Source organism: Melopsittacus undulatus, chromosome 7 (genome assembly GCF_012275295.1).
Source record: "Melopsittacus undulatus isolate bMelUnd1 chromosome 7, bMelUnd1.mat.Z, whole genome shotgun sequence".
NCBI lineage: Eukaryota > Metazoa > Chordata > Aves > Psittaciformes > Psittaculidae > Melopsittacus > Melopsittacus undulatus.
The window spans coordinates 71,341,218-71,368,808 of NC_047533.1; the positions used below are offsets into that span (position 1 = coordinate 71,341,218).

General features: G+C 47.3%; 1 protein-coding gene across 3 annotated transcripts; it reads left to right on the forward strand.

Annotated features, from left to right (window-relative positions):
• The first annotated feature begins 353 nt into the window (after window positions 1–353).
• Window positions 354–26,124, forward strand: CCNI (cyclin I). Of its 3 annotated transcripts, none has more exons than XM_034064541.1 (7): window positions 354–657; window positions 13,290–13,446; window positions 19,275–19,412; window positions 22,435–22,509; window positions 22,678–22,818; window positions 23,662–23,892; window positions 24,510–26,124. In XM_034064541.1, the coding sequence occupies exons 2-7, from the start codon at window positions 13,333–13,335 to the stop codon at window positions 24,966–24,968; spliced, it is 1,158 nt and encodes a 385-aa protein (XP_033920432.1). In that variant the 5' UTR covers window positions 354–657; window positions 13,290–13,332; the 3' UTR covers window positions 24,969–26,124. The 3 variants fall into 3 exon arrangements, with proteins under 3 accessions (XP_033920432.1, XP_033920433.1, XP_030899268.1); XM_034064542.1 differs by having other exon boundaries at window positions 19,278–19,412; XM_031043408.2 differs by lacking the exon at window positions 354–657 and adding an exon at window positions 6,408–6,431.
• The last annotated feature ends 1,467 nt before the right edge of the window (window positions 26,125–27,591 follow it).

Sequence of the window (27,591 nt, forward strand, 5' to 3'; positions counted from 1 at the left end):
TGGAACCCCCCCCGGAACCTCCTCAGCACCCCCTCAGCACCGTACGGATAGCGCAACCCGCCCCCCAGCGGCGCAGGCGAGCCGCAGCACACCTTCTGACGGCGCTACCTCCGCGTGATCCTTCCGCCGGTCGGCCCGAGGGAAGAGAGTCCCCTCCTCTTTCCTCCCGTCCCCTCCCCCCTCCCGTGTGCGATGAAAGACAGTACATGGGGACTGGGGAGGGGGGGGTCCGAACGGAGCCTACCGGTACCCGGTGCCACCCTCCCTCGCAGTGGTGTTGGAGGCGGGGATGGGCTGAGGGGAGGCGGCCCCGCCGGCCCTTCTTTCCTTGCCGTGCTCCCTCCGGGAAGCGGCTGGCTGCGGGCTGCCTCTCGCTTCCCCCCCCTTCCCCTTTCATTTTGGTTTGATTTAGTTTTAACCCCCCTTTCCCTTCCCCTCCCCGCGGCGGCGGCGGCGGCCCGCCTCTCCCTTCCTCCCCCCGTCGCCGCGGCCCCACCATGGCGACATGAGCCCGCCGGCCGCCGCCGCCGCCGCCGCCGCCCCGGCCATGGGGCTCGCACGGTGCTGAAGCGCCGCGGAGGAGCCCCGCCGCCGCCGCCCCGTCATGGGGTGCTGATGGCCGGGCCCCGCCGGGCACCCCGCCGTCGTGCAGGGGAGGTGAGCCGTGGGGAGGGAGCGGAGTTTGGGGGGGGGGGGCAGAGTGGGGGTACCCGTTGTGGGATCGGGCTTGCAAGGCCCCGTTGGGTGTATGGGCAGCGCATAAGTGCGGCTGTGTGCGTTTCACATCGTGTATGTGTTGCCTGCGGGTGTGCAATGACCGTCGTGCGCTCGCCTACCTCCCCATCAGTGGGACTCCTGGTCACCGGTAGCTCTCCTGGCGCACGCAGTTGTTTTGTTCTCTGCTCTTCGTGCACTTGGCTCAGGGAGGTTGTAAATCCCTCTCTGCCTTCCCCGTCTGCCGTGGAAGGAGTTCCCGTGAACGAAGAGCGGAGTTGTGTTCGATGAATCTATCGGCAAAGGGGTGAAATCAGGAGCGAGGTTGCGCCGATTGTTTGATGCGAGTGATACAAAGCACACTTGCAAAAGAATCCTGCAAACTTGAACACAGAGAAAACTGTTCCTTCATCCTCCCCTTTCCACCCTGTTCACCAAGGATAAAGGATCCGTCCTCCGTTTTCCCACTCTTCAGGGCGTTAGAGGGCAGACCGTTTCCAGCCTGGATGTTAAAGAACTTTTCAGCACCAGCATCTGCACTCTTCCAAAACATTATTTCCATGGTGGGCTGCAAGAGCCTATACACGGAAGAGTTCTTTTCATTAAATATTTAACCCCAATTTAAAGCTGGGGGATCACATGTACAGCCCAGGTTTTACAAGGTGAGGCTAGGGAGTAGTTTGTCTCTCCAAAAGCAAATCGCATCATCTTGTCCGTGTGTCCAGGGTTTGGTTTTGGATCCCTGCAAATGATCCAGGTCTTGTTTTAAAGTAGTTTTGCCGGCTTGGAGAGGTGGGGGAGCACTCACTCTCATTTGTGCTTACACAGACCTTGGTGTGGGATGCAGGAAGATGATCTTTCGGCTTTTCCCCAGCAGGAATTGAACTTTCACATGGTGTATATATATATATATATATATATATATATATACACATATATATATATATGTACTTCTGATTATCCTTCACCCTGATTTAACAGCTTGTGTAGAGTTTGATGTGGGAGAACTGATCTTAGATGCCTCTTCCACTGCATCTATCCTGTATTCTTACCAAGTCCCGTGCTTTGTTTACTCCAGGTCCTTATTTTAAATACTCTGAGATTGCCCCTGTCTTTTTTGTCACTGCATGAAAAGAGCCTTGCTCAGTCAGGATCCTCTCTACAAAAGCTCTGGTTTGGTGGACGCCAGCTGGAGCTGGGCTCTCCCACTGTTTCACATTCAGGGTGTCACTGGGCTGCAGCCAGTGTTGATGAGAACTGCTGTTGATGAGCAGAACAGCATTCCCACAGGGCATTTCTGATCCGGTCTCGCTGTCAGCATCCATTCCTGGACACACTTGGGGGCATTGACACTCTTCAATGCAGCCCAAGGTTTGCTGGGTGCAGGCTACTTGGGGAGAGCAGCCTGAGCTTCACAGGACCCTGGTCAAAGGGACCCCATTGTGGCCCTGCCAGACTCCTAAGCCAGCTGTGTGGCACATTAAGGCTGGCTGTGCAGCCCTCCCTACTGGGCTCTTCTGCACAGGCAGCTGGTAGAGGGGAGTTTGGGTTGCTTCAGGTACTGCTTTAACTCAGTGGTCCATCTCTCTGCATCCTGGAGGCCTTGGGATGGCTTTGTCTGAAGGAATGGATAAGTCAGGTGTTAGGATCTATGTTTCCCAGGACAACACAGCATCCAGGGCTATCTGTCTGCCATCTTAAATTAACACTTTGATCCTTCCCAAAATATATTATTTTTCTGTTTTTAGACTGTAATAATAATATTTGCAGACATTTCAGTTTAAATATACTTCAGCTTCAGTACAAGGCTGTTCGATTCTGCTACCTTTGCTTATACCATTGCTGTGGGAGAAACTTTTCAAGTCAGTAAGTGAACCCAACTGTTCAGCTTTTTACAACTTTGAGCATCTCCCCTATAACTTCTCTCATGTTTTCCCTTCTCAACTTTTCTATGCTCACCTAATTCTTAGCTTACATCATGCAGGCAACAAATGAGAACATGAGCAGTGTTCATGTGCTGCAGCTTGCCATTCCCCAGGGCCTGTGTGTAAGAACACTTACAGCAATGCACTGGTTAAAGCAGTAATTAATCTTGACCTCATGCTGAACTGGCTTTTTGGAAGCATTTACATTCATGCATTTTAATCTTTGTGTTTTTACATGACCATTTTTATAGGGAATAAGGTTTGGTGCAGCTGTCATGGTGATGTAAATGATCCATTCTGACCTGGGTGGATGGATAAACACTCAATTTACTGTTTATTTCACACTGCTCCATAGCCTGCAGCAGGAAAGCTAGACATTATATTCTGACCACCACATGGTGGTCACTCTGACTGTTGTCCAAGCAAAATGTGAGTAAAGGAGAAGACTTCTGTCTCCAGACTGAGTGAAATATGATTGAGGTACCTGAAGGGCCTCACCTGAAAATGTGCATCCAGAGCTCATCTGTCCAGGAACAAACTGTGTCTGTCTTCCTTTGCTCCTGTGACTTCGTGGCACTACAGGAGGTACAAACCCAAGTAGTTGTCACGAGGATACTCTGATGAAGCAGCAGGAAACACAGGTGGATTTCCATCAGGGAAGTGGATTTCAAGAGGAATGTTGGTTCAATGAGAATAGAGATTAGTTGCTTTGATAATTGAGTATACAACAATATCTGTTTTCACATGCCAAAACCAGGAGGTGAAGTCGTTGAGGTGGAAGGAAAATCTCAGGTGTCTCACATACCAGCATGAAGCACACATGGTCTGAAATGTTCCCTTTTGTGTGTTTGCAAACTGCAAGTATTATCAACACTGATTTATTAACCAAAATGGGTATTTACACTTGCTATGTAGTAAACTCATCTAAAAGCTCACTCATGAACAACATGTTACTGCAGATCCTCCATTTTGCTCATCAGCCCAGACATCAAACATTTTCTTTACCAGGATGATGGGAGGTGCTGGATGAACCCATCTGCCAGAGGCTTTTGCACCTTTTTGGTGGTATTTTGCCATACACAGCAAGTTCCCATTTCTTGGCTGGGGTGGCTCTTGACTACAGTCATCTGTCAGCCAAGAACTTGGCTCCCAAAGACTTCAACCTTTACCTTCCTAACAATTTTGACAGTAAATCTTGGGGTTTAACTGCTGCCATGCAGCTGAAAAGCTCTAAGGATGCAGCTGCTGTACTAACACGACCAGCAAATGTAGCTTAGTCTCCACTTACAAAAGCACTGCAAATGTGTCCGTACTCGCACTGATAGGAGAAAAGGGTGGCTTTGCACAAGTGGAAGCAGCGGAAGGAGACCTGCAGCTGTCTCTACATGCTGTCTCAGATACAATGTTCTCTCTTTATCTGCCCCCTGCAGCTCCCAGAGTTTCCTTCCATAGGTTTATTTTAGGTTGAGGACTGTTCTTTTTAGGTTTTCTGGAACAGGGGCTATCAAGGCTGTTACGTTTATACTTGTTAGGCAGGAGAGACCAGCATTTAGGGAAGAGCCAGAGCCATGTCTGTGCCATGCTGTTCTTGCAGACAATTGGAATTACCATCTTTTCCATATTGTTTCAACAAGAAGCTAATTAGTCAGCAAGCACCAGCTCCTGGAGGATAATTAAGCTTTATAACTGTGGGTTCTCTCTGGTTGATGAGAAAGAGGAGACAGTACCCTCAGAGCCTAAGAATGCTGCTCTGCAGCTACTATGCTGTAACTCATAATTGATCTATTGTTTCAATAGCAGGTAATTCTCTTTTTAGTGCCTTACACTGTATCCTGATATTAGCTGTAATCACTGATAATTTACCCTGAAGCCAATCAGAATCTGCAGAGTGCTTGGTGAGCATTTAGGCTTTCAGATCATTCTTTTTTGTTGGTGTCAAGAGGAATCAAGCCATTGTAGTAACATGTTTTTTTTGGATGTGGGTGTTGAACTGGGTATAAACTTGTTTAGTTTTATTGCTGTTCATTTATGTTAATGACCAACTACTGCCGAAAGACAAAGAGAACCACTGCTGAAGCCTGTTTCTGTGCCTTTGCCCATAGAGGCATTGCATTTACTTGGTTTCAGGTGATTATATTACTCAAAAGGTGGTGCTTGATGCTTTAGAATCCATATGCCTGTTGGCCCTTGCATGTAGAGAGTTCATTTTTATGAGCTTGCAGGCCTCTGGCCCTATTTTATGAAATTACTGCTCATTCATGCTTTGTGAGCTTTATTTTCCTCAGAGCAACTTCCTTCTCTCTACCATCGATTTACACCAAGCCCTGTGGGTGATGGGGGAAGTGCATCATACTCTCCATGTGTTGCTTTTAGGAGCTCAGCAGTGAGACATTACATAATGCCAGGTTTGGTCATCATTCCATTCCCCCCCTCTCACCCCTTTGCTGCCTGAAGAACTGATGAGCTGCTCTGGGCAAACAGCTGAGCCCTCACAACTGTGCAAGCCTAAAGCCCTTGAGACCAGAGAGTGGTTGAGGCTGGAAGGGACCTCTGAAGGTTCTCCTGTCCACCCCCCTCTGCTCAAGCACAGAGGACACCCAAAACCAGTTGCCCTGTACCATGTCATGACACCTTTTCAGTATCTCCATGGATAGAGACTCTGCAGCCATATGGTGATTCTTGAACAATAACCAGCATTTGAGACCCTTTTCCCTTCAGATCCTTGCCCTGAGGGACTTTTCCAAGCATATGTTTGAAGAGTCCAGAATCTGCTCACTTGAATTTGAGGGTTGTGGGCTTGCTTCTTACCTTCCTTCTTGTCTTGCCCTTGGAATCCTGAACTCCACTATCCCATGGTCACCACAGCCAAGACAGCCTTTGACTTTCACATACTCCACAAACCCCTCCTTGCAGGGCAGTATGACATCCAGCAAAACATCTCCTTAGCTTCTCTATCACTCAGGCACATGTCATCAGTGTACCCCAAAAACTTTCTGGGTTACTTATGCTCTGCTGTGTTCCTCCTACTTGCATCAGGGTTGTTGGGAGTCCCTCATGAGGGCCAGTGTCTGCAGACATGAGGCATCTTCCAGCTGTCTGTAGAAGGCCTCATCCACTTGTTTATCCACCCACAAGTATCACCCTTATCCCTTTTCTCTTTAAGCCTCACCCACGTGCTCTCAGTTGGCTCAATGTCCATCCACATAAATCTCCACACATTACGGCTGTTCTCTCATATCAAAGGAAGCTCCACTGTCCCCATTGCAGCATGTCATCTTCCTAGAGCCTTTAGCCCTCCACTGCAATACTGGAAGTAATGGAAGCCATCCCACCACATGCGATTCCAGCAAGCCTATAATCTTTCAGCTTCACATAGGTCTCTCACCAGGTTTATGCCCTACACTGTTTTCATAAGCATACATGAACACTGCAGCACACTTCCCAGGAAGGGTTTTGGAGGATTTCCCCATAATGGTACCTCAAAGGGTGGTTTAGTGTCAGATAGCTTAAAGGCACATCTGACTCCTCTAAAAGAAGTAAGGTGAACCTGTTCTGTAGTTATAAAGCTGTAGGTGGGGCAGGGTTTCCTTTCCTGCTAAGGCCAGAAATAACCCCCTTCCATCCTTCTCCAGAGGTTTCACTTACCTTGATGTGCTTCTCTATTTGGGAACCTGAGGCTCTTCAGGCTGCTGAGTCTTAGAGAAGGTCCAGTCCATCTCCCCAAAAACTTCTGTGATGCTGCACAACCACTTCCTCTGTAACTCCTTCACTTGGCACCACAGTTCTTCTAAGGTAACATACCTCCTGCAGCCCAGAGGGCCATCTGTCCCAGTCTCTGAGAGAAGCCCTGGATACTCCCTCCAGCCCATCAACTGCCCCATAGTGTGCTACCACCATATCTGAGACCTCTTACACAGGAACAAACCCTGCTGAGCCCCAGCCTCCTCCAGAAACTTCTGCATCTGGTGGTACCTTGGGCCTGGCTCTTATATAGACCTCACCCAAGCACTGATTAAGGGATGCTTGACCCTCCTTAATTAGGAAGCAGCTGCATCCAGGATCAAGAGCAGCTGATCATGCTGGTTAGAAGCTGCTAGAACTCCCTCAGGCCCATGGTCTTGTAGTTCCCAGTACCTTGTTCTCAGACGTAGCAGCTTCCTCAGGTTTCCTTTAGGGTTCCCAAATGTTCCCCAATGATCCTGAGCCTTGTCCCCAGAAGATCCCCAGGCAGAACCCAGGAACTGCTGCACAAACGTTTGTTGGTTGCTTTAAGGAGCTGTGCTCATTCCTTTGCCAGCAGTGTCTAGAGTTTGGTACAGGGCTCAGCCATTGCTTTCTTGGATTTCCCCATTATTTAGGTTGGAAGCAGCAAACACTCGTCATTGCTTTATATCTGTCTCATGCTTCAGTTCTGAATGAGGAGGTGGCACCATCTTTTTGGCATATGACTACAAATTGTTCCATACAAGGGCTGCCCACCTTTGATGTGATACCCCAGTGCATGCAATCACTTCCTGACTTCCCAGCATGGTGATTTTGCACATTGAGAGCTGTGTTCAGACCACTGGCAGGACCCATTCCTACCAGAATGTTATCCCAGATGCCTTGGGTGATCTTAATAAACGTGGTGAGGAGTTCACATCTTCAGGAGGCATCTTGCATGCATGTCAGGAGCCAGATGATGCGTGTTGAAAGAGTATAAAATGTAGGCATTTCTTTTGCAAGTGTTCATAAGGAGTCATAGAGGGGTCTTGGTTTGCAAGGGGCTGTTTTTTTGCTCAGTTTAATCCCTGCAAACAGACAGCCTCCATCAGTTAATAACTTTCCCTTTGATATTTAGGTTCAAATAAACACGAATCTTGAAGCAGACCTCATTAAATTATACTGAGTTTCATCTCCTCTGCATCAAACACATACGTTGTGCAGCTGGAGCTGGTCTCCTAGGGCTGGATTCTGAGTTTACCTTTTATCCACAGTTTACTTGGTATGCTGCCTCAAAGCTGGGATTGAAACAGCTCATTTGCATCATTCCCGAGCTGTGGCATGGAAAATTTAAGCCCTGCTTAGTGACCAGAGGCCTTCCTGGGCAAATGCTGCTTGGATGGACTGATCTTGGCAGTTGCCAGAGACAGTAAGGAAATGCAAACCTCCTCTGGCATTTCCAACCAGAGACAGGGGGTAGGGCAGGCATGGGTTTGGAAGCACACCAGGAGGGAAGAATGGTGACATTGTCTCAAAGTTCGCTCAGGAGTTCATCCTCTACCTTGTTTTTTACAAGTCCCTGCTTTGGAACATGTCATTTAAGCTTCTCTTAAATAGCAAAGCCTTGGTTTCAGCCAGGAGAGGTTTGGTGACTGAAGTACAGCAGAGCTTTCTTAGAACTACCCTCATTTGTGGTCCCTGGGTGTAGGAGAGAGCAGGCTGGGCAGCAGGCATAGGTTTTACAAAGTGGTGATTGCTGTAGGAAAAGAGCAGCTCTGGCTTGAATGTGCAGAACCCCCCGAGTGACAGCTGTCAGCAGCTTGCTGCCATCACCAGTGGCTCTGGGGCACCTTCTCTCCTATTAAAAACTGTCCTCATGCAGCCTTTTTATTTCTTTCTGTCTTTCCTTGAATTATTCCACCTGTTTCTGATGTATTTTTTTGCAGCCCTTAGGGAATACCATGAAAAACAGAAACTGGTTTTATATATCCTACCACATTGCTTTACTAGCCTCAGCGTGTTCATGGCGCTGTCACAAATTCCATCTGAGCTTTCCTTTTGAACAGAATAGAAACAGAAGATGATGGTGAGAAGAGTCTGGTCCAGGTCTCTCCAGAAGGCTCCTGCTGTTGAATAGGCCCTGGGATTTCTCTGCTCCAAAAGAGGCTCAAAACCACCTCCCATCAACACTTCATTCTGCGTTCTTGTTTTGCAGTTGCAGACCCATGTCTTTAACTGGCAGGCTTCTTTAAAGTGCTTGGAAAGATCCTTGAGTTTGGAAAATGGGCACTAAAATGAGGTCAACTTTATTTGCACTCCCAGGAAAAATCTGGTTGGAGGAGGAGAAGTGGCAAGTGTGTGATGTACATGAGCCTGTTTGAGTGATGCTGCCAAAATATCTCACAGACTTGCCTTTGTAGCAGGTTGTGGGAGTTAGCTGGGGTGAGTCACACAGACAAGTGGCAAGGGCCCTCTTCATTCCCCAGCCTGAGTAAAATTACCTCTTTCCGAGTTTAGGTCTGTGGGCTGGCTTAAACACAAAGCAAACACACTGCTTGTTAAAGGTGCGATATTACACATGTACCTGTGGCACGTTTATGTTTGATACTAATGCATTTCTCATGGGGGAATGCACTCTTGGTTTAGTGTGCATTAGTATTCATTCCATAGAAGTAAGTTTATTGCTTCAAATACATGTGCTTATTTAGATGATGCAATTTGAAACTATATGCCTGAACATCTTCTTTTTCCCAGTCATTTCACTTCAAAAAGGTCATTCATATACTCCCTCACAACTCTTGTCAAGTTATTTCCAGTAATGGGCTGCAGCAAGATTTACTCTCCACAACTAAAACCAGTTGATTTTAACTCTTGTTGATCCTCCACCTAATGGCTATCACATCAGGCTTTGCTTTGGCAGGTTGAAAAGACAGAAAGGTAGATACTGATCTCTAGTTATGAGGCATCCATGGGAAATTCTACTCTCTAAACTACAGAAACATCCTCTTAAAGCTACTATGTGGTACAGACATGATGCAAAATTGTAGAAATGGTTGATGCCTGCTGGTTTTTTGCTTCTCAGATAGAAGCAACAACACCACTATAGGTATTTCCCTTGTCTGGCATAGATTTCCAGACTACTTTACTGATGTGGGGTGAGGAAAGAGTTAAGCTAAGAGAAAGCCCCAGCTACTAAAATGCATACCCATTCCCCTCTTCCCCCTTCTCTCCCTCTCCCCCCCCCCAGCTTTGAAATCCCTAATCACAACTCCACTTAGTTTCTTCTAGCAGTGCAAACTACCTTTTGCTTGTATGAAGCCACAGATGGTTGGCTGGAGCTCTGAGGAATTCAGTCTCCTTCCTCTCTTCCTTCTTCTTCACCTGCCTCCCCTACCCAGAAAAGTTTGCTTTCAGGTCATCTGTTAAGATTGTATTACTGCTTGCTGAAGCTGAAGATACTTAAAAGTCTGCAGAAATGTGTGTGGTGGTTAAGCTGTATTGGGATTGCGCCTCTTGTTCAGGATACCCACCTGGGGCTGTATTGGGATTGCGCCTCTTGTTCAGGATACCCACCTGGGCTTGTGCACAAAATTGGGATGATGGGAAAATTAGCAACTGTTTTAGGAGCATGTGGATAATTCCTGTAACTCATCTTTTGTCAGCAGGAGACACTTTTTATTGTCGGTTCAAATGATTACAAAGCCAACCCCCCCCCCCCCGAATTAAGAAATAGACTATTTTGCACACACCCCCAACCAAAAAGGCTTGGTAGCTGTCTGCCCCTCTTGCAAACATGAAACTGCTTTTGAACCTGCACCCTGAAGCATTCAGCAGTGTAAAACTTCTCTAGGGAAAGTTGAAAGTACCTCTTTAAGTAAAGTTAGCTCTAAGCTCAGATCAGAAAGAGAGATCTTTATGAGATGGGTTACATTTTATGGGCTGAGTTGGGGTATTATTAATGAATAAGCAGGTGATGTTTAATGCCTTTCACAAGTGAAAACCTCACACCAGTGTTCTGACAAAGCAGGATCCAACCTGCAGCTTGTGACCTTGCTCATAGGAGACGTCAACAAAAAGCCAACACGTTGACTTGGCTCACTTCTCATTTACTAATTTTCCAACTATTGAACATTGCTTTTCCACTGTGCTCGGGTTTTATCATCTCCATCTGAGCAGAGAGAAGAGAATTTGGTCTCCACAGTCATCAGCTGATTTCCAAGTGCTGGGTTTTAGGAAGGTGTTGATGTACCTTTATCTGATTAAGAGCTATGTAAATTTAGATGCAAACTGGTTTCAGCCCTCGGGGTGCTTGGTGTGATGCCTGACATGCTTTTAGTGCTGGAAAAGTCTGCGCACCACTGTTGCTGCAAGGGAAACTTTCAAGCACGTCATTCCCCTTCTTTTTTGCCTTATAAAGGTTATTATGCCTCAGCCCTCATTGAATCACCTCCCCAGTTCAGAAAGGAGAAGTTATTTTTCCCTCTCCTTTCCCCTTGGCAACTCAGAACAGTTGCCATCATCGCTTACTAAAAATGCCCCTTGCAGGGCCACTGGTATGTCAGGGTGCTCCAGGGCTCTCTGCAGGGCCACTGACCCGTCAAGGCAATACTGGGCCAACCTAAAAAGGCACCAGGGTAAGAAAAAGATCTTTTCTGGGCCCAGATGCTTATGAAACCCATTTGTGTTGTAAATACAGTGGGAAAGTTTGTCAGTCTCAACAGAAAAAGAGTGTGTGCAAGGATGCTGGCTTCAGCCTGAAGTTTTTCATGTGTTTTCTCCAGTGATTTGAGGGGTGGCTCATTACTCTCTTTCCTGCAAAACCAAGAAAGGACCATCAATATTTCATATTAGGAGATGTGGTCAGGCTAAATATAGCTATTGCTTTCTTTCTGACAAGCATGCAGAGAGGAGCTCACTGTCTCCTGGCTCTTGGAGCTCAGCTCTGGTCCTTGGCTTTGGTCTCTACTAGCTTGGTTGAACTTTGGGTCTGGTCCTAAGATGACCAGACATGTCTCTCACCTGGTATGTAGCAACTGCAGTCTGCAGGCTCAAATAAATAGTAAGTAACTAAAACATAAACCTAAAAATCACTCATCTTTTGCTGTGCACAGGTCTGGAGAAACAAACCTCTTTTCTGGGGGCCCCTGAGTGGCAAGGCCTGAAGGCTACACTCAGCTCAACCCCTGTTTGCTGCATGCCCGAGGGAACAGAATTGTTTCACCTGCACCTGCAATTTGAGCTGCTGTTCTCCATCAGTGCAGGGATGCAGCTCTCAGCACTGCTGCCCTCCTCTCCCAGGGCTATACACCTCCTTTGGAAGCATCCAGCCCAACCCACAGGGAAACCTGCGGTGGCTGATGGGATAATAATGAGATGCTAATTAAGCCCCTGAGTGAATGAGCCTGGGCAGAGGGAGGCTGTGAATGCATCAGTCCCATTTACAGTGGTATGAGTGACATTAGGATTGCCCTGAAGTTTAAAGAAGATGCAGAAATGAGTAAATGCATATAAGAAGCCACAGTTCGGAGGACTGTAATGTGCCCTCTTCCCAGGCAGAGTCCCTCTCTTGTCAAGTGAGGAACTTCTAATAGGGATTTTTCAGTCCATGGTGATAGTCAATTAGCCATTTGGAGGCTGATGGGAAGTGTTTTTGAGACCCTGCAGAGCATTTTGGGCCTGTTCAGGAATTCTGGATCCAAGGTGTTTCCTCCAGCTGGAGATATCTGTATATGGCCCAAATCACCTTGAGTCATTAGAAGGCTGGAAACCTTGTATAGGGGTATGCCAAGCCAGTACAGCCTCTCCTTTGTTCATGGAGAAGCATTTGTTTTATAACAAAATAATATAAAAGGGGTTTTTGTTCAGGACTGAGAGGCTTGGCTTTTACTTGCCACTTAAAACCTGCTTGTCTCTAAGTGGGACTTGAGTGTGGTTTTGTGCCTCATGCAGGTTCTGTGTGAACTGTGCCCATTAAAAACTGCTGTAAATGGATAAATACTTGTTTTACAGTTTCCCTTAACTCTGAAGGTGCCCTGAGCTTGTTCAGAGCTGCTGCTATTATTTAGAATGAACTGATTGTTTTCACTGGGATTTTTGTTTGTTTTCTCTGGTTCTGTCCCCTTATTTCCTGGAAATCCAGCACAAACTTCTGTATTAACAAACTGGTCTTTCTCAGGTCGCCTGGTTAGCATTTGGCCAATATCCACCTGCTGTGGGTTTCACAGGGGCCCATGGAAGGAATTGAAAGTTTAAATAACTCTCCCATGGATTTACCCTTCAGGCTGAATTGTTTTGCCTAAGTGATTTAGTACTGGTATGGAATCTGTGGCCAGGGCACTGGTTGACAGTATTAGAACAATTGGAATAAGCTTTTCAATCAGGTAGTCTTCTCCATTTGAAAGCAGGTGGTGGAATCTGTTGCTTTACAAGTTTCCTATCATGTCAGTTATGTTACTCAAAGGCTGACACTGGTTTTATCATTTCTTTACAAACACATTTCGTATCTAAAATCAGAGCTGTGCCCTGAAGTTTTGTGGATCCATCATCTTTTCAGATGAGATACAGGAGGAACCTTCTTGAACTCCCTGGTACATTTCCATTGCAGGTGAAACAGGTCTTCCTGAAATGCCCTTTGTATTTGTCATACAGCTCCTCCCTCTTGTCAGGTATTTTTCATGAAATACCCCGATTTTTTATTGCTGTTGAAGCAGGAGAGGTCTTGCCTAATCACTTATGTAACAGAGAACCAGAAAACCTCAAAGTGGCCGGACTCTTGAGCTCACATAGGTGTTGGAGACCTGTGGACCATTTTGGCTCAGCTTCATCTGAATCCAGCCTGGGTTTGGGTTTCCTTGGGTAGGTTTGCCAAGTTCACAATCACTGCTCCATTTCTTGCAGCTTTAGTGTTTGTGTGTTCGGTGTTTCACCAGGCTGTCTTTGGTTCTGCAGGTAGCTGTATCCAGCTGGGTGGCAGGTGGATCCAAGGGTTACCATGAAGTTTTCAGGACCCCTGGAGAGCCAGAGGTTGTCTCTCCTTCTGGAGACGGCAATCTCTAGGGAAGCTCAAATGTGGAAAGCACATGTGCCGAAAATTCAGCCCAATCAGGTAACGTCTCTTTTCACGTCATTCATCTTAGTAAAGGCATGAGTCCATCCTCTGATGTCTCTTTATGTGAACAGCTGAAGCTCTTGCATGAGGAGTCACCTTCTGCTTGAGACCTGGGAAATGAGGCTGTGCAGTAAGCGGTTACTTTTGTGTTTCAGGGACATGCCTACCATCAGGGGTACAGAACACATACCATATCTTGTTCAATCTCTGCTGTTGCTTGTGAAAGCATGTACATACATTGTCATAATTAAACTTGTTTTACAGATTGTGTGGGTAATTAGTGTACATCTCAAGTGGGCACCAACTGTGCAGCAGTCCTTAAAAGCAGTTCATTTTCTTGGACTAAGTTCACTAATAACTTCAGTTCAAAACAAAACGTGAAATGTGAGGTTGGTTGTCACAGTTTCTGCTACTTGGGTGTTGGGCTGGACAGAAATCACCACACTGATGGACTCAGAACCAGCCTTGCTGTTCTTGATTCATATGAAATGTTCACACAAGCCTGTCAGCTGTTGTCAAAGCTAATCGGCATTGTGGGTGTGTTTTCTGTCTGGTGAAAGAGAAATTGCTGTTGTACAGGAACAAATACGTTTTTAAGGGGCTCAGTATTGGTTTTGTTAACCCACATTTAGGTTTACAAATAAGTGACCTGGTTGTCAGAGGTGTTGAGTATGTTGTGCCTGTGGCTGACTTGAGGCACGTACAATTTGAGACCCTGGTTTATAGTAAACCAGCCTGTTACTCCATGCTGGCTTAGTGATTATGATGTACAGAGATAGGATTACAGTATAACAAGATAGGTTAGGGACTCACAGTGTGTAACCAAACCAGACTCTTGTGCAGAGACTTCACAGGGACAAGGCTCTTGCGGTTTTACCTTGGTGAGGTGGATCTTGGTGGCTTAGAAACCACCACATGTATTAGGCAGCCTTCCCAGGAATCCCTCCCTTGCCCTGTGAAGATAAAGTTTCCCACCTGTGCCACATTCAGGTTGTCACTGCAGCAGAAGGACTCATCCCCCTATCAGTGGTGAAGGGCAGTTGTCCTGCTGGCAGGGACCTTGAGGGGATCTCAGTGTCATTGTGGCTGAGGTTTGCAGCGCCTCATGAAGTGATGTCCTCAGTGGTAAACACTCAGAGAAGTTAACAGGACTTTTGGTGGTCTGCTGAGTATGAAACCAGGGAGGCAGCTCTGTGGCCTGCTGTGTTAAGTCAGAGGAGGATCAAGTGTGGAAACAGCCTCAGGGCTAAAGCCAGTGTAAAGTTTGTGCTCAACAGCAGTCTCAAGTCTGGCCTGGGCAAATACCAGATTAGTCCTTGTAGTGTTCAGTTATATGATGGTGATGAAGGATCTCTTCTTCCCTTCCTCCCCTGCACTTAGGCAGATTGCTGAGGTCTGTGCTTGGTAGTGTTTCTTGTCTTCAAGCAGGAGACATGAGTTTCTACTCCTGGAATTCCCACCCCCAAACCTGTTGGCTTTGTAACCTTTTCCTTTACATTTTCCTCCATGTTAGTTCAGACATTGACTTTCATCAGCTAGAATGCAATACTAGTAAACATCTTCTAGCAGGAAATAATCATTAAATAGTATTGAAATGTGTAACGTGTGAAGGTCAGATTTAAGAGAACATAAACACAGCTGTGTGCTCTGGGGAGATCCTGGCTCTCCATGCTGTCATGCATCTGTAGTCACGTATTTCCCTCTGTGACACCCAACTTTTCCAGCTGTGTTCCCCGACTTCCACAGCACTTGTTTTGGCAGTGTGGCAGTAATGGGTGTTTAGTGTGGATTATCCCATTTGCTGTGATATCCCTCATCATCTACTGCCTGCTTCTGCAAACAGCTGCAGTAGCCTAAAACCTCACTTGTATGAAACTGTTGTTTATTTCCCATGACAGTCAGGAAATGTGCATCCTTCTGTGTATCAGATCTGGCAGCCCGAAGCACGTATGACTTTCCATTTCTTGCTACAAAGGCAGACTGACTGCAGAAAGGGTTTTAACCAAGTCATCTGCTTTGCAAATGAGAAAATGGGAGTGTGGCTACAAAAGTCTAATGCTCAGATTGGAGGTACCACTGTAAGTAGTTTTCAGGAGTAAACTTGAAGTTTTGACTCCAAGAGTCTAGGAGTCATTTTTGGTTTTCATGTTTAAAACTGGAACAAATTCAGTTTCTAAATACGCATTAGAGTTGAAGTCTTTGAAAGGAAGAAAGAAACTCATAGTTACAGAAACAGGAAGACTACGTTTTTAGTACAGGATACAGAATCTATTGGGAATGTTTGCCCTGATAATGTAATGTATGTGATGTTTCTGTTCCTTTTACTTTTTGTCTGATAACTCCCATTTCCTACTGGCATGTATATTTCTTTTTGTTTCTCTGCCACTGGCTCTTGAGTGTTTGCAGTATATCAATGCCAGATCTCACAGGTGCTTTTCAGTCTGAAATAATAGGTGGGATGAGTATGGAACCCTCCCAGGGCTGCTGAATGTATTTGGTCTTTATGGTTTCCTTCCATTTTTTTCCTCCCCTCTTTGGTTATACAGTATCCAGGTGACATTCAGAAGCCTTCATGTGACTGAGGCTTGAGAAAGCAAGCAGTAAATACTGGTCAAAGTTTGACTATTGTACGTTACCAAGTAACTTTGCATCAGAGAGGTGTGTAAACTAAGGGCTTATATTTTCTTCCAGAGTGTTGCTTATGTGGTCTCTCCTCCTTTGCCTGTACTGGCTGTTTGTTTCTTCTCATTGGTTCTCTGTATCTTCTGAGGAAGCAGGAGACCTCAGTTTATTTCCATTTCTTCCACTAGAAGACCTTGTGTTGGTGTTTTAACCTTCTGGTGCCTGTTTTATCCTGTGGGCGAATCGGGGACTGACTTTACAGTTCTGTACAACCTTGTGAAGCCAATACACCCAGCTCCTCTGCTTTGCCACTCAGTCATCTGTCCCCCCGCAAGCCTCCCAGCCTGATAAAGGTCACCCCTTGGAGCCCACAGCAGGACTAGGCAGAAACAAAAACAGGAGAGAGACACAGCAGACAGTAAAGAAACAAAATTCCCAGGTAAGGTGTTTTTCCTGGCTTAGGCAGCAATAAAACTGAGTCAGGATTGAGTTCACAGATAACATTTTCTCTAGACTGCACTTTCTAAAAGTCTCAAGGTTGAGTCTCCTGACGACTGGAGGTGTTTGTGTTCTCTGCAGGTGGAAGATGGGAAAAGAGCTGGGAAACCTGTTATTCTGTGGAGGTGCCACGCAGGACTAAGCAGGATGGAGGGGAAGGAAAGGAGCAGCAGTTGCTGGGTGTGGGTCAATTTTCCCTTATTCAAGCTGTCATGCTAGGCTAGTGCACTCTGCCACCCCAGGGGTGAAGTTCGGCAAAGGTGGATTTGAGGTGGCAAAACAAAGAGCTGACCACAGGCAGACAGGAAGGTACCTCCACACCACAGGGGAATTTCTGCCTTCTAGCCCAAAGGGACCTTTGCTTTCAGCCACTGTGGTGTCTCAGTTCTGCTTTCAATTTTATACAACTAAAGAACAGTGACCTCACTGCTTCATTAGTTGCATTGTGCTGCCTTTCTTACTTGTGTTGCTGGGATGATGTAAGAAGCCAGATTTTATGTTGAAGCCTGTACACCTAAGTATGAGCAGTTAGAGGATGGTGGTGCTTGGGGCGGGGGTTGTTTGGTTTGGTTTTCTGCCTTGATGGGACACACTGTTGTTTTTCAGTGGTTTAGATTAAACACCATTTCCTCGTCACATGGAAGGGACAGTTGTTACCAGGGCCTGAGTGTGCCATTGCTAGTCCTTATGTTACAGCGTTGCCATTTCAAGTTACCTCCTGAGTCTGAAACTCTGCCCCTAAAGGGTGAGAAGATAGAAGGACAGATCTTGGAAGGACTGAAGGCAGCACAGAAAACCAATCTTGCCCTTCCTGCCCATGCTGGTTTTAGGGGGAGTCCTAACCTTTTGCTTTGGCAGGCACAGGGTAAACAGGGTTGAGCCATGACAGACCCTGCCTGGTCTATCATGCCTGTTTCTGCTGGGATCTGGCACCAAGTTCATTCTGTGTGATGGGCTGGTTTCAGGTTGGCTTTTAGCCAGTACTGGATTCCCCCAGATACTGGATTCCCAAAATAATCCTTTAAGCTGCTTGAAACCTTTTTAAGTTCACGTTGTCCAAACCTAGCTGGGGTTATCAGCCCTTTAGTGTGGCTTTGTCTCCTTCTGTTTAAAAATGGGTGCAATGAATAAAGCCATAAGGATCTTGCATCTTAACTACCACCCCTCCTTTCTCTGCCCATTATACTCCCACTATATGCTTAAGTAGCATTTTGGGAATGAGTGTGATGTCTGCAGACAGTGGGTGTCCTGCCCCCGGGGGGGGCTCAGATTTCACCCTTTCATTGCAATAATAATTTTAGAAAGTATCATTATTTTTTGGAATTGAGAAGATTCAAACCAGATACAGTCAGGCAGGATTTTGTTCCCCACTGCCACAGAGCCCAGAACTCAGCCCAGTGCTTAAGCCCTGCCACTGTCCTCCCCTCTTCAGTCCCACGCAGTGATGCTCAGCACCAGTGAGGAAGCTGAGCACAGAGTAGAGATGTCACCCTGTGAGTAGCAACCAAAGGTGTGAAGCTGGTGTCCTCGTGGAGGCCTGACTCTGATGACAGTTCTGCCTACAGAACTCTGCAGTAGACATGTGGTAAAGGCCATTACTGTCTCTGTAAGGCCCATGGTACTTTGGTGATGGGTGTAGCCTGAAGTACTCATTTTACTTCAATACTGGGTGGTTTTATTTTCTGCAGTTCTGCTCTTTCCCCCCCTCTGTGTTATTCCTGGGAGGACAGCTACAGCCCAGCCTGGCACTGATGGGTGTTTGCACAAGCCCTCACCTTGCTTTTCCACAGTAACTGCTCATTCCGTTTCTTCCTCTCAAACCCATCTCAGCAGTAACCAAAAGAGCACAGGCCCTGAAGCTTGGCAGAAGAAATGTGTTTGGTTTCACCACTCACTTCTGGACACATCCTTGCTAATCACCTCAATTATTCCTTGTAGAAGTGAGACCAGACATTTGCTTGTTTGGAGGGAAAGGGTTTTCTAAAGCTATAAATACTGCTTTAGGAAGTCAGAGAGAAGGATTTTATGCCAGTATGTATGTGTGGTTGAAAGTCAGCTATTGTGCAAACAGGTCAGTGGTAAGCCAAAACGTTATAAAACACCCCAACCAAACCCAAACCCCAACACAAACATTTTGAGGTGAAATTGTACCTGCTTTGCAAAGCCAGGGCGCAGTTAACTGTACTGCAAAAGATCTTTTGGAAGCTGTTTGGAAGTTTCTTCTTTTAACATACACTGAACTAAAAATATCCCTGTAATCTGGAGGAAAAATAAATCTTCCTTCCCAAAACACGAGCTTGGTCCCTCCCCTCTTGTGATTGTCAGGAGCTGAGCCTGTCTCCTCCAGCACATCTGGGTTTGCTCAAGCCAGGCACGTCCATGTATCAACATGGTCCTAAGGAGGCTAAAAATAATAACAAATGTCTTTGTGCTAAGCTGGAGAATGCTGGGTCAGTGCTGGAGAAACTACAAGACATCCTTCCTCTTTTCCCCAGCATACAGTGACATTTCTGAGTGATGCAAGGAAAGTTGTCTTTTCCAGTGCAAATTGCTTGGGATGGGGGAAGTAACTGCAAGCACCAAGTTGTGATTCAGGCTCCCCCACGTTCCAAAGGAGCCTTTGGAAAACTCCTGTGGAGGTAAAACATTTGGTGTTTTCTGACTTGCTGAGCCTTTGTGTAAGAATGGTTTGTTTTTCTCTCCAGCAGGATGTAGCCATTTCTCCAAAGCAGAGGGATGAGGTCATTCAGTGGCTGGCCAAGCTCAAGTACCAATTCCACCTTTATCCAGAAACACTCGCCCTGGCCATCAGCCTTTTGGACAGGTTTTTAGCTGCAGTAAAGGTAAATATTTGCAGATACATGAACTGGAACAGATTTATACCACCCACTCAGCTATTTCTGTGTTCAGTCCTTCTGGTGCAGCTATATGGAAATGCTCACTTCCCCCTCTGCCCTCACACCCTTTTCCCTTCTCACATATGTGTAGGATTGTACCTGCACTGCTCCAGGAATTTAATTTTGGGTTGTGGAACTGGCAGCACACGCTGCCACCTGGAGCTGTTGGAGAAAGATTCTTTCCATACTCATTTTTCACCTGGTGAAAGCAGCCATTGCTTCAGTGAGAACAGGCAGTGCTTTTCACCTGCCAAGAGTATTTTCCCTCTTGATGCCCTTTGTTAGGCCTATTTCCTTCATGTAATGCAGCTCATTAGTTTAATTGCACATTAACCCAAGAGAAAAGCAGCACTGTTCCTCCTTAGCTCACTCAGACCTGGTTTGAATGTTGACTTCAGCACCTTACCTGTTCCTTTAAGCCATCAGTAAAAGAGGCTGCATAGAGGTTACAGCTTAGATGAAAAGAGAATGGCCTTTACCTTAACCTAAATTGACTCGTAAAGCTAAGGGAAATGCCTGCAGTTAGAAACCCAGGCCCAGTGCCCTCTGACAGAGAAGTCATGGGAAGTCCCTGCTCACTTCTTAATTCCTCTGGTGTTTTTAGCTGCATTTCATCTCTCATGTAGCACCCAGAATTGGTGGGAGCACCTGGTAGTGATGAACTGGCTGGAGGAAACAAAGAAATGCTTGAGGACAGGCCTGGGCCTGGCAAGTGTGCCAGTGCTGGGAGAGGAAATTAGAAACAACACTGAAAAATGGGGGAAGCAGATCCTGCCAGAGGGGGAGTCATTCACTACTGACCTGCTCTATTAGCCAATTGGACAGACTAATAGCTTAAGGCTGATACCAACTCTGGAGATGTGAAGGAGAAAGAGGGATGAGCAAGCATGGGTGCAGGCCATCAAAGTGATAGACTGTCACTCCTGCTGGGAATGAAGAGTGTATATGCCCGTTTGCATTTAAGGCTGCTACAGCATAGGAACTGTTAAAAAAAGACAAAATCAGCATTTTGGCTGCCTGCAGCTGGGATCTGCTGTTCTCCTGTCCTTCTTAAGTCCACCATAGAAGTGGGTTAGATGTGGTGATCTGGGGTTGTTTCACACACATACAGGTGACTGAACAAATGGGATTGACCCAGAATCACCAACCTCTGGTTGTTGTCAGGGTTTGGGTTGCCTTACCTCTTACCATGTTTGCTCAGGTATGTCCCGTGCCAGTCTGTAGTCACCTGTGTGTCTCTAGTCTCAGCACCAACACTGTCAGGTAAGCAAGCAGTAGAGCTCAAGAGGTCTCAGCAGCAGGTGTTCTCAGCCTGTGCACTTACATTGCAGTGTGACTTATTTGCTGAAACACACGTGACATCATCAGCCTACCCTTTAAATACTAACAAATACTGATGTTTTAGGTGCAAGCCATGGAAATTTTATTTTTAAGAAGACAGTAAAGTAGCTGATTTAGTGAAAGACTGAGATGGGAAATAGATTTAAATCCCTCAACATCCAATGCCCTCGAGTACAGTCTTTCTTTCAGTACTTTGCAGCAGCCAGGGAATCACGAAGTATAAGAATAGGAGCAGGTAGTCCACTGGGTGCTTCAGGCAGCAAGCAGCAATGGAGAAGGGTATTCTCTTTGGGTGAGCATTGTTCAAACAGCTCAGGGCTTGGTGCTCCATCCCTGTTTTCCTCTCCCATAAAGCTGCCATTCCTCTGATGCCGTTTAACTCCTTTTTTACCAGCTGCTACCATGTGGGATTTTATTAAGACAACCAGTCTGCCCTTCACTATGAACATGGTTTGAAATAGCTCAGGGTAGCTGCCCCTGAGAAGCTCCTGCACACAACTTCTTAACTCTCAGAGGAGGGGAATTTATTCTCCTTGCTTTCAGTGACACCTGGATCCACAAGCAGATGCATGCAGACACAACCACCACCCCCAACTGTGGATTCTTTATGTGTATTTAAGTTTAAATAACACTGGAAAGCCAAAGCCCAGTAACTGGGGCTGAATGTAGGTAAAGATGTTCAGCTTCAACACTGTCCCATGTTCTTCTCTTGCTTTCTGGAAACACTGTTCTGGATTCCTTGACAGCTGTTTGCATGAGTGAGTGGACATGCAGCACCTCACCTGAACACCACCCCATAGCTCTGCTGCATCTGCTAAAACTTACCAAGCAGGAATAAGTCATGGCAACAGGTCAGGCACCAAGCATCACGAAGATGCTCACAATAAGTGCAGGATTTTCACTTACCTTTGCTTTCAGCATCTCCCAACATGAGCAGGAGAGGAAGGGTTGCCCGTAGGCTATTGGGTGCAGAGGCTATGTGGCTGATTGTCACAGGGACTGGCTGAACACCTCCAGCCCCTGTGTCCTGCTTCCCAACTCACTCCAGTCAAGGCCTAGAAAAGGAGTTTTTGATGCACATGAAAAAAAAATCACCCTTTCTCCTCGAAATTTCATTTACTTTGCCTAAAACAACTCCCTGTAGAAGAGACCATCTGTCCTGATAATCCGTGTGCCACAGTTTTGACAACTGCAATATGAAACTACCCAAATGGTGATTTTTATGGGTGTTTTATACTTCCCTAGGCAAGGAAAGTGGCTTTAATTCTCTTCTCTTACTTCCCATTCTGTGCCTGACCCTCAGCAGCACTAACAGCTGGAGCTTTTTTGGCCAGTGACAGTCTGGCCCTTCTGATTTTCTCCTCCTATTTCTCACTCAAAGTGAGCTTTTTCCACTCCAGTGCTGCACATCAGTGGGTGCCAGTAACCATCACGAGGCCAGCAGATTCCTGTTCCTAACGTCATGGAGCACGGATTGTTGCTGGTGGTGGTGTAGCTGGACGTCAGCCTGTGATCCAGGATGCGCTGCATGGGCAGCCAGACCCTGAGGCTCAGGCTGTCCCACCAGAAGGGGTTACATGTACTTTTCGTATCATATCCATAACTTCTCTGCTGTTCTGTACTATAGGCCCGTCCAAAGTACTTGAACTGTATTGCAATCAGCTGCTTCTTTCTCGCTGCAAAGACCATTGAGGAAGATGAGGTAACTTTTCTGCTCTTACCATCTCAGAATTGTCTGAATGCATGCTCCTCCAGTCCTGCCTTTGCTCGCACACGGTGCCTGGCACTTGCCAGGACAGGAACGAAGCATTTTGTGTCATCTCTGTAATGAGTGGTTCTCTCGCTTCTTGCTTTGCATTGGCTTTTGTAGAGGATTCCAGTACTGAAGGTTTTGGCTCGGGATAGCTTTTGTGGTTGTTCTCCAGCTGAAATTCGCAGAATGGAGAAGATTATCCTGGATAAACTGAACTGGGATCTTCACATGGCAACGCCACTGGATTTCCTTCATATTGTAAGTAAGGACAAGTAAGGGGCTATTGACATTCATTCTGGTGCTGATCAGTGTAAGTAATGATTTGGGAGGTACCTCAACAAAACCAGAACACAAATCTCAGGATGTGTTCAGGATTCTTTCGTACAGGTAGTTTCTGATGGAAAAAGCCTTGCCAGAGAATTCCAGAAGAGACTTTTAACACTTTGTGTGCCATTTCCAAAGTGCAGACCTGCCATCCGACCACCCGGCCTATATTAAGGCATGTTAAGCTACACACCAGGAGTCACAGTTTCTGAAAACCTTGCACCTAAGTCTTAACTTCTAATGGCTTTTCTCAAAGCTAAATGCCAGGCAGCATGGAAACCCTAAGCCCAACATGGAGGAAGCACATGCTGGGCAATGGGTGCACTCTGTGACTGCTGCTGAAGTGCACTGCCAGAGAACCAGGTTCATGGGTGAGGCAAGACAAAGGCAAGGAAAGTGTCCACAGGTTCTCTGTTGATTTTCCTCCTCTCTGTTTGACTCAGAAGGAGTTCTTTCTAGGACACCTGAAGTGCCAAACCTGTGTGGTCAGAGAAGGGTGGAAGGGGAGAGCCCTTTGCAGAGCCCTGGGAAGCCCCATCTCCAGGCAGATGGTGTGTGTGATGGCAGGTCCCAGCCAGAGAGGCTGCACCAAGCTCTTGATGGGTTCAATTCATTAGTGTGTGTTCTGTGGTGTGGAAATGGCCTTGAAGGTTAAGCTGGAGGATCCTTGTGCATCCAAAACGTATCGCATGCGGCTCGCGAGACCTGCCCCAGCTTGGCCTGTGGGGTTGCCTGTTGGCGACTCCAGCTGCCTCACCTGCTTGTTTTCCCCCTCAGTTCCACGCGGTTGCGGTGTCCAACAGGCCTCAGCTACTGACCGTCCTGCCCAAGCTGAGTCCCTCTCAGCACGTGGCAGCGCTCACCAAGCAGCTGCTGCACTGCATGGCCTGTTACCAGCTGCTGCAGTTCAAGGGCTCTATGCTGGCGCTGGCCATTGTCAGCCTGGAGCTGGAGAAGCTGCTCCCCGACTGGCTGGCTCTCATCATCGAGCTGCTCCAGAAAGCACAGGTGAGGGGGTGCTGGCACCGCACATCACAGCAGGGAGGGACCAGGGGCTGTGCCTGGCTCAGAGCTCCAGGGATCCAGCCAGCAGGGCTTGCGGATCCCTCACTGACCATCTGTCTCTGCCTGCTTCTGCAAGGAGAGTTGTGCTTCAGCCTGAAGGGCTTGTTGGGATAGTTCCACAAAGTCCTGAGCTTGACTGCCTCCAGTTGGTGATAAAGGGAGGAGCTGTATACCCTGATACGTGTGGGGACCAGGGAGCAAATAACACACAGGGGAGAAAATCTTAGTTAACCCCTCTTAGTTCATTTTAAGCACATGTGGTGGTCCAGCAAGTACTGGCAAGAGAAAAGTTGCTGAAAATACACAGTGAAACCTTTTAATATCTGAAAGGTTCCCCCCCCCCACTATTCCAATGAGGTTTGGCAGGAGGGGGAGTTGGTCTTACAAAGTCATCATGTCAGGGGTCTTTTTGGTCCTCTACTACTTACTTTTGCCTGCACCCAGTGTGTTGAGAAATGAGGTGCAGGGGTGGGCAGTGTGCTCCAAGCCTGGCTGACAGCCTCCTCTGTCCATAGCAGTGATCCCACAATGCTGGTTCCTTTGTTGTCTTCCCTTTCCAGATGGATAGCTCACAGCTGATCCACTGCCGGGAGCTCGTGGCACATCACCTTTCCACCCTGCAGTCTTCTCTGCTGCCCAATCCTGTATATGTCTACAGTCCCCTCCAGCATACCCTTGTGACCTGTAACAGAGGAGTGTTCCCATGCCAGCCCTCCTCTGTCCCAGGGCCAGGTTTCTCCAAGGACAACGGCAGACCAGAAGTGCCAGTCACAGGTACAGCCGCACTCTACCAGCATCTGCCAGCTCCCAGCAGCTGCAAACAAGCCTCTGCCAAGCGTAAAGTGGAAGAGATGGAAGTGGACGACTTCTATGATGGGATCAAGCGTCTCTACAATGAAGACGTTGCTCCGGAGGTGGTGGCTCTGGAAAACATGGGCTCTGTTTGTGGCGCTGATGTCTCGAGGCAGGAGGGCAACGTTTCCCCTTGTCCACCTCTGCAGCCAGTGTCTGTGATGTAGCTGGGAGCACACACCACCCGCTCCACCACAGAAGAGTGCAGAACCTGGCCTCTTGTCTGCTGGGTGGGAGGAGAAGGGGCCGTCCATACCTTCTCAGGCTGGACTGAAGGGAGCCAAAAAAAACCCAGAAAAAACAATCCTAACCCTTTTTTGATTTTTTTCTCGTGCGGCTAATTATAGTTCCACTATTTAAGCACTTAAAAACACAAAAAAGAATAAAAAATCTAAAAAATAGACCCAAAAACCAAACAAAAAAAGTAGAGAAAATTGTTCCTTTCTAGTGTTGTCAGTTCCACTTCCACTGTTTTTCTGCTCCCGTGTCCTGTAACCCATTCACATCCCAGAGCTCGCATCACTCAGACAACACCTCTCTGGTCCATTTCCATCTGCTCCTCGCTCTTTTTGCTTGTTCCTCCTTTCATTCTCAGCCAGTCTTGTGCATGATGTCCTGTACCACCCGACCTCCACATCACCCTTCCTTTTCCTTTCTAAAGAAAACCACCCTTCTTGATTTGCTAGCACTTTGGTGTTTATATATGACTGTTTTAAAACTGGATTTCAACTAAAGGTTAGTCAGGAACAAGAGAAAACCAACACGTGCAGGCTGCTCCATACTTCAGGAATAACCCCAGGAGTGTGAAGAGCACTAGGGCAGCCAGCCATGGGGCTCTGTGCCTTGCACAGAGACTTCAGCGTTTCCAACGCAGAAAGCAGTTAATGGAGTTTGCATCACTTGAACAAAAATGGTATTTTTCCCTTGTTGAACCTTGCATTCCATGTGGATTTTCACTCTCTACGTCAAGCATCAGCCTTTAAGTGTGCAGAGTGTTTTCCCCCGTGTGTTTGTAAGCTTGGTGTGTGACCAGCCCTGCTGGGTGAGGTGCTGGGGCAGCTCCACACACCCCAGGTTTGAAAGGTGTGTCATTACCAGCCACAAACCCAAAAGCAAAGACCCTAACCCTCAAGTTTTGTGTTCATGTAACTTCTAACCAAGACTACAACCTTTTAAATCATATCTTTTCAATGTTGCACCTCTGTTTCTGAGAATGACCCATCCCAATTGTAAGCTCTCTCCACAGCCCTGAGGAAGGTATTGTATCTGGAGCCTTCGTACTGATGAAAGCCTTCTGGTAGCAATAAAGAAAGTTGTCCTGGATTCCAAGTCTGGTTGTATGATTTCCACCCAAGTCAGGGACCGGTTTTACCTGGAGGCTGGAAGGGAGCTGTGCCATGCCAGACCTGTGCCAGAGCAGCTTGGTGGGGGTACTCAGCACATCCCTAAGCCTCACCTTCCATTGGGTTCTACCCCTCCACAGGTTCCTTCCTCACAGTTTAAAGGACACAGTCCCCCTACCCCATATTCACCAGTATCTACACACAGGCTCTCGTGAGGATCACAGCCCAAACCCTTCTGCAAACATGCACAGGGAGAGGGTTTGGCACAGGGTTGGGAGAAGGAAGGTGTTGGCTTGTGCCAGCTGGCAGGGCCCTAAGCTGGAACAGAAGGGAGGGAAGCTGGGTCCAAGGGGAGGTTTTGATGCTGCAGGAGCAGCTCCTTAACAGATGTGTTGCTTTGAGAGAAGGTAAGAACTTTCCTTCTCATCATGTTCCCTAAAAGTGACAACTTTGGGGAAAAGCAATAACTTTGCTGCTAGCACCACAGGCAACTCCACCACCAGAAAACGAGGTTCAGCAGATGAAACCTGTTCCCTGGTTGGTGAACCTACCTCTGCAGGGACCTGCTGTCCTCACATAGGCCCTAGAATGCTTGTGGGCCAGCTCCCTGGCTCTGTTGCCCAGGCCAGGACCTGCACATAGGAGACCACAGCAACATCTCAAGTGGTCTTCAGCCTCAGGCCAGCTGGGGCAGTGATGAACCCAGGGGACACAGGTCTGGTGTGCAGGTTTGCAGTGTTGTACAGCTAAAAAAGTCATGTTTGAAGACTGACCTGCCTTTGAAGATGAAGTACATCCCATCCGGATCAGCTCCCCCATGCAGCGAGGTCCAGCAGGTTGGGAATAACAAGTTTCGTGGCACCCCAATGCTTCACACCATGGACCTCCCAGTGATGCTGAGCACAGGGTCTGCCCTCTGTAAGGCACAGGTCAAGTGAATGGCTGGCCAGAGGGGAAACCAGTTTCAAACTGCAGGATCAGTTCCCTGCTGCGCTGTCTCCCTCAGGAGCACTGGGATAAACCCCATCAAACCAGTGCTGACATGCATCACCACAGTCCTCAAACCAGGAAGCACCTGAGTGCTTCTAGCAGTCATCCCAGCTTACCTTTACATACTGCACAGGGGTTACCCTCTGCAACACCCCATCTTCTGTGCTGTCCAACAGCAGGTTTCACACTGCTGTCCCTCCCCACGCTGACCCCTCTAACCATGATGGAAGTGACTCAAAGGGCAAGTCCCCTTCCCCTCATCACCACCCAGGTGGGATAAAGCAGCAGCACTGCTCAGTTCAGTCCCTGCTCCACACTCACATCTCACTGCACACACCACGTGCAGTGCTGCTCATACATACATGCTTTCTGCCCACTGTTCCCTCCTTCTGTCCCAGTATCCACCACCACATTATGGAAGTCAGATGTTTCATCCTGGTTTTTCCCTCCTCTATGG

Bases quoted from the DNA above. Each gene is read 5' to 3' on its own strand.
- CCNI (XM_034064541.1), top strand. From the start codon at position 13,333: ATGAAGTTTTCAGGACCCCTGGAGAGCCAGAGGTTGTCTCTCCTTCTG. The intron at 13,447-19,274 runs GTAACGTCTCTT...TTTTCTCTCCAG, and splicing joins CGAAAATTCAGCCCAATCAG to CAGGATGTAGCCATTTCTCC. The intron at 19,413-22,434 runs GTAAATATTTGC...TCTGTACTATAG, and splicing joins GGTTTTTAGCTGCAGTAAAG to GCCCGTCCAAAGTACTTGAA.